Below are 7500 nucleotides of genomic sequence, written 5' to 3' on the forward strand. Positions count from 1 at the left end.
GTGCCGCCGCGCACGGGGTCGTCCCGAGCGCACACGCTCAGCACGGGGATCGCCACTTCGTCCACGTCTCTCAAGGGTTCGTTGCGTTCCCAGTAGGCGTCCCAGCTACCCGATGAAGTGCTGCTGCCCGCTCCGGCTTTGTGTGCAGTCTGACAGAACAGCGCCTCTTCCAGGCCACGTAAGGAACAACTAGAAAATAGGGTGTCTGTTTGCACGGTCTCGCCCAGCACTGTCCTGTACCTATGTTACACACACACGCACACACGCACGCACCCACGCACGCACGCACGCACGCACGCACGCACGCACACACACACACACACACACACAGAGAGAGAGAGAGAGAGAGACACAGACAAGAGAAAACCAGTAAATCAATTGGAAGAGTTGCAGTGCATCTTCTATTCCCTGTTGGTATTGATTTGAGAAACCTTACCTAGGTCACGTCTCTAAAAGTCATTGGCTCTGCATTGAACAGACCATCTGTTGCTACAGTAGAGTAGATTGATTGTATCTAAGCTATCATCATCATCAGTCAGCAGTACATGGGAGCTACGGCTCTGTCTGTTTCTCTTTCTGTCCCACTGATGACATCATCAGTGATGTCATAAATGTCATTAGTTCCACTGATGACATCATCAGTGATGTCATAAATTCACTCTCTCTCACACACACACACACACACACACACACACACAAGGCTATAGTTCAGTGATGATGTCACTGACGACATCACTGATTGATTATGTCATCAGTGATGATCTCATACATAGGCATTGTGACATGACTGATGTGACATCACTGATCAGTCTGAGGCTCACAAGAGAGACTGAGGAGGCAGCCTCACGAGAGAGGCTTAGTGAAACAGCTCTGTGAAGCCCTCTCTTTCTTTGCTTTTTTCATCCACCCTCTTGACTCTCTTCACAGTGATACTGGAGACAACTGATGGAAGAGCTTTTCATCCCTTTCTATCCTCCAAAACTCTTGGCTCAGTGGGTTCGTTCACACTAAGCTACCATATTCATAACTCATAACTCATAATTCATACATAAGACAAACTGACCTCTTGTGCCTTCACACTGTCACTACCCTTGGCAGCTATAGAGCTGAACAGTCACATGACATCTCTTGCTCTGAAAGTGAGTTTCCCATTCATTTTCTCCATAGACATTTTTTTTTTAATCCTTATATTTTTATAGTTTTAAGGCTGGAACCAAGCCGACCCGTGATCGTGAGTGACCATCAAATATTTCAGTTGGAGCAAAAACTCTCCCCTTTACTTCTCCGTCCTCCATACCTGCTGAGGCACATCTTCTGGTAGAGCACCAAGGCCCACTGGAGGGGCCAACCCAGCCCCTTCTCAAACCAGCTCTGGCAGCGGAACACGGGCGACAGGCAGACGGCCGCCGTCATGTAGCTGGACGACCCGCACTCCCCCAGGTAGGCCAGCAGGAGGCCGGAGCCCGTGCTCTCGCTCACCGCGTACAGCCTCGCCGCCGGCTGCCGGTAGCGGATGTAGCGCACGGCCTCGCGCAGGTCTCCCGGGTCGCCGAACTGCTGCAGTTTGAGGGTGGTGAGAGGGGCGCCGTTGTGGCTGCGGCGGTTGAAGACAGCAGGGAGGTAACCATGGGACAGCGCTGCTTCACACAACTGTGGAGAGAGGAGGGACAAAGACAGAGAGGATGTCTCCATGTGGCCTCACACATCTCACAGGGACGTATGGATGCAAACGTGGGGTAGAGAAGGTCGAGAAAGTAGAGAAGACACTTAGACCAGAGGTTCTCAAATGTTTTTCAGCCAAGGACCCTTTACAATGGGACCCTCCCAACAATCATGTAGTAGCTGTAATGCAGCTTCTACCATTACGTATGTTTAATTATGTCTATGTTATTTGCACCTGTGCAAACAGAATGTTTAATTATGTCTAAATTTGTCTATGCTATTTGCACATATGTGCAGTGAATGTCACTGTTTCTGGCTTGTTTTTATTGCTTTACTGTTATTGCTTGTTGTTTCTCTTGTTTTCCTGCACCTATATGCCCTGTTATTTTGCACTATGTTGTAACGGAGTCTACAGCACAAGAATTTCACACGTGATACTTGTACTACGGAGTGACAATAAAAATGTTGAATCTTGAAGTTAGAAAATCTACCAGGGACCCCCTCATTCTGATTTGTGATTTTGGGCTAAGCTTAATTGTTTCCACGGTAACAACGTGCTTGACTTTTAAATTGATAGATTTGTTAGATTAGAATGTAATCCATGAACCATTTTAGATTTAAAGCATAAAATATTTCCGTTGAACTATGAAGCTTTTGCACAACAAAAAAAGTTATTTTTATTTTCCTGAAAACTTTTCGCGGACCCCCTTGCAAAGTGCCACGGACCCCTGGGGGTCCCCGGACCGCCATTTGAGAACCAATGCTTTAGACAAATTGATGGTTGGCTACAGGCGTACAGCTCTCAATGGACATTTCATTTGTTTTTATAGTTGATCGAGAATGCATCACATGTTCATCACGATGTGGGGACACACTGAGGAGTTGTGTGGTCTGATGGCTGTGGGGACTCAGCATGATTTATAATATTATAATATATTTGGTTACAGTTGTAATTATTTGGTAATTTACGGTTGTGTGGTAAATAGGGGAAATACGGGTTCCTCCGTATATAACCCCCCCACTAAAAACATGCAGAAGATCAGATCGTCATCGTCATCCGACCAGTGACGACAACATCCGAAGTTGGTCCCCGGGCGCTGTACGAGAAAGCGACCACTGCTCCTGGCCTGCCCCCCGGAGGAAAGGACATGCCTGGATGGATTAAATGCAGAGGACACTTTTCACCGGCCACCGTCAGCATGAGTGTGTTGTGGCCGCATGCATGTATTGTGGTGTTCGTGTGACAATAAAAGACGGGCTTGTCCCGTTACGAGAGTTTTTAATACCTCCACACTGTAAATGCAAGAGTTGTCGAATCATTAACTACCATGAAGGCGTGTGCATGAAATATGTGCCAGAGAGCAAAAGCAAGAGAATGGTACGTGTTATTATTAGCATGCAGCCTTTGGGATTAACTTGACTGCCCTCACTTCCTGTTGGAATGGAAGTAGCTATCAAGAAAGACAAAGGATTTATTGAAAGGAATAATGGAGAGGGGGGGATAGAATGTCCTCGTCTCAGGCGTTAAAATGCAAAATCTTTATCTTCTATTGTCTCCAGAAACACAAGGAGAGGGTTTGTCTGTCCTGGTAATCTGAGACATCACAGACACACCAATGGACTGCATTTATATTGCGCTTTTATCCAAAGTGCTTTACAATATGCCTACATTCACCCATTCATACACCAAATGGATTGCATTTATAAAGCGCTTTTATCTAAGTGCTTTACAATATGCCAACATTCACCCATTCATACACCGATGGCGGCTAGCTACCAGCAATCCAGGCGCCAGAATAAAACGCTGGCATTTTGCATGTCTGAAAAGCAGGCATGTAGAATATCAACATACAAAACGTCTGCAAAATACCTTTCTAAAAACGTATTACTGGGATTTGAACGCCCTCCGGCATGAAAGGCAAAGTGTTTACGACCTCCACCCACCCTTACTCGCCACCGCCCTCTATCACTAGCAGACGCTATGACATGATAACGTATCTACTGTAGAAACATGATATGCAATGTTTTTGTTCAGACTATGACGCGATAACGTATAGAAACGTGATATGAAATGCGTTTTGGTTCAGACTATGATGTGATAACATGATATGCAATGCATATAGTGTTGATATTCTTTCTACATATCAGTGGATTGCAGAAACAATGCCAACATTTTTATTCTGGCGACCGGGATAACTGGGCTACCGCAGGGTGCTGGTGCTGGTCCATCGGGGTTCTGTGTCTTGCTCAAAGGCACTTCGACATGCCGGGGATTGAACCACCAGCCTCTTTTATCCGACGCGATTAGTGGACGACCGAGCCACAGCCACCTCACAACAACCAATGTATTGTACAACTCAGTCAACATCACCGGATGATCCGAGTCTTGATTCTGTAGTTTCCAGACAGTTTATGATCACAAATAATGGGACTGGCATAGCATGATGTAGGAATAACAGGTGCATTTTTAAATGGAGTGGTATCCTGCTTTAAGTGTGCTGACAGCACTATGAAATGCAGGACGGGCTGTAGCACATCACTACTATACATTCAATATTTAACCAGTTGAGAAAGACGGCAGTGCCAATTTCTGGTTATCTGTATCTATAGGAGAGGGGGGCTTACCAGACCGGATACGTGACTAGAACATGACTGTTTGGAAATCTTTGAGCAGAGTTAATGCATCGTTCATTCATTTGTTTGTTTGTTTGTTCGTCCGTTCGCTCACTCACTCACTCATACTGATTCAAAGGCAGCATATCAATCAGAGGAAGGGGGCGCAGAATGAGTTTGAAAGAAGCACTTAAGTTCATTTTAATTACTGACGATACTGCAAGATATTTCACAAGTTAAATAGCATATGAAGGCTCCTTGCGGCGGGAATTGGTGTTGAGTGGAAGTGATGATACGTGTTATAAGGGATCAAATGAGTGTGAACTGAGTGTGAACTGATTTCAGCCTGGGAGTGCCTGCTATGAATATGTTTAGTGAGAGGACTTAATGCAGCCACACAGGGCAGAAGACATGTGACATGTCCTCACCCTCCAATCACCTCACATGCACACTGAGTGATGTGGAGCAGATGGCAGATTTATGACATCACTGATGATGTCATCAGTGGGATTGATGACATCACTGATGATGTCACAGAGGGATTTTGATGATGTCACAGTGGGATTTATGACATCACAGATGATGTCACAGTGGGACTTATGACATCACAGTGGGACAGAGAAACAAACAAACAGACAGAGCCCCAGCTCCCATTTATATACTGATGATGATGATAGGCTACTTCAGGGGCGACAATTCACTAAGGTCTTCAAAACTCTTCACCAAACTGTCTTGTCAGTACACCTGATTTCCTTCCTGATGTATGGTGCATGACAGAGATCTCAGTTACAGTAGAGAGCGAGTGAGAGTGGATCAGTGCTCTCCAGTAGTTTTCCACCAGGGCTGATGAACTGTCAAGTCACTGAGGAATTCCTTGAGCACGCAGGCACGCACGTACGTACGCACATACACACGCACACGCACGTACGCATGCACACACACACACGCACGTATGCACGCACACATACTCACGCACGCACGCACGCACACACACACACACACACACACACACACACACACACACGCACGTATGTACGCACGGACACACACACGCACGTACGTACACACGCACGTATGCAGGCACACACACACATACGCAGGCAAGGCAGCATTTATTAATATCACCCTGTTTATTAAAACATTGACAAAGACATAAACAACAGGACCCATAAAGTTCAGCATTAATCCCTTTATGGCATATGGAATAACGTGATCTACTGCTATGAGTGCTGTGCTATGTACCGCCATATGGCAGATGCTATTAGAACCCAGGTGTCTGTATGCTATTTGCACCCGGGGTGGATAGCCAATATGGCTCTTTATTTTATTTTATTTGTTTATTTTTATTATTATCAACATAACACAACATAACTGTTTAGCCAGCACTGCCACACCATAGAAGTCTGCACATTAGACCATTTTCATTTGAATTACACAAACAGCCAGAAAAAATAAAGTTCTTGGAAAGGGTAAATTTTGGTGTTTAATGTAGCCTAACGTTAGCTTTTATATTTGTAATTAAATAATTAAAAGTATGGGGTTGCTTAATGATGTACACTACTAGTCAAAAGTTTGGACCCATCACATTTGTTTATTTGTATCTTACTATTTTTCATATTTTAGAATAATAGTTAAAGACCCCTAAAGTCATGTTTCAAGATGTGTATAAAATACTCTACTTTGACTGACTGTAGGTAGGACCCCAGAATCAGATAGCTGTTTCTTCATTGGCCTGCTTAAATGGAAGCTTGGAAAGTTTTGAGTTTCGGGAGCAGACCACACAATCAATCAATCAATCAATCAATCAATCAAGCGTTGATTGAGCCACGCCTCCCCAGGCCTACCAACCCCCCTATATAACCTCACCTACTCCCCTTGACTCTCGCATTCTGCACCCCTCCCCCCCTACCCTCTCATGTTCTTCTCTCTCCTCTCTTTCTCTGTCTCCTCTTCGCTCTGTCTTCCTGCACAGGTAACTAGAAGTAATAAGGGGTCTGTCACAGACAGATCACCTGCCGGACTCCTCAGAGACCCCCCCACACCGCGGATGGATTCACCACCGACGGAATCATCGTGCACATTCCATCGTTGTTGATCGACTCAAATAAATTGTTAAACTTTCCTGGTTGTTGGGTGGTCCTTGCTCGTGAATAGGGTGTAAATACAGTAGCCATGTGGATATTCTCAGCTGGGTTCAAATAGATACTCTGAAAGTATTATTCAACATGGTTGACAGTGGACTGCCCCCGGTGGCTCACTTGGTAGCAATGGTGGAAATGGCCAGGTTTTCCTCTGGGAACACTACTTATGCAGGACGGGGGTACCTGGACGTGGCGTGTAACAAGTTTGTCCTGGATAGCCAGCTAACATGTCACAGATTAGAGTCTGACTTGCGTGTTGCATGGAGGCAGACTGGAGAAGAAGAGAGACGTAAAGTAAGTTGTCGTAAAGACAATACAATAATAAGGAGCGCCACACAGTGGACCAACATGTAATTGCAACCAAAGTGACTGTTACAGGCGCGGCCGGGCCCCCCGCCATTTCTGAATGCTTAACTGTTTTTTATTTTATTTTACTCATTATACCATTACAGCTACATAAAACATCTCCTCCAAAAGTGACTTAAATAAGATCGCTGAGCTCTACTGATTATTTCCCCATGATTTTATTCATGACAGACTTGATGACACATTGATACTATATTGACGCTGCTTATTCAGCTTCCAAATACATGTTCTCCTATTCTCTGCTCCTTTCATGCCGCCCCCTCTCTCCACTGCTCTGCTCTCCACTGCATTGCAATTTTGTTTAAGGGGAACCTGTGCGGAGGAATGCCATTCCCCCTCTCGTTCTCGCCGTTCCCTCTCAACGTTTACTCTGGGAACCCCGTTCCCAGGCGTCCCCCCCCATTTCCACCACTGCTTGGTAGAATGCATACCGTTAAGCCTTCCCGTGGCTGGCCCGGGTTCGAATCCAGCCTGTGGCTCTTTGCTGTATGTCCTCCCTTCTCTCTCGCCCTGTGTGTTCATTACAGAACACAGAGACTATTATAGACCTATAATATCAACCACTTTGAACTGGTCTAATTAACCCATTGATACCTGATGCAGCATTTGCGCGTATATCCCTCATTTGTGAACCGCGTTAACGCGGTTCGCGGTCTTAAAGGGATACACACACAAATGCTGCATCAGGTATCAATGGGTTAAGAAACTACAAAACTCT

At 45.4% G+C, this 7500-nt stretch overlaps 1 protein-coding gene across 1 annotated transcript in view; it reads right to left on the minus strand.

The window, feature by feature from the left end:
• Positions 1–7500, minus strand: part of abhd15a (abhydrolase domain containing 15a) — a gene marked incomplete at both ends in the record, with an annotated part of 14260 nt that overhangs the window by 373 nt on the left and 6387 nt on the right. Inside the window, 2 exons of the mRNA XM_083637791.1 lie at positions 1–240; positions 1298–1650. The exon at positions 1–240 is cut by the window's left edge and continues 373 nt beyond it. Coding sequence (XP_083493917.1) covers positions 1–240; positions 1298–1650 — 593 coding nt within the window. The remainder of the gene's footprint in view (positions 241–1297; positions 1651–7500) is intronic.

The sequence above is a fragment of the Poromitra crassiceps genome (assembly GCF_964638095.1).
Source record: "Poromitra crassiceps genome assembly, chromosome: 5".
NCBI lineage: Eukaryota > Metazoa > Chordata > Actinopteri > Beryciformes > Melamphaidae > Poromitra > Poromitra crassiceps.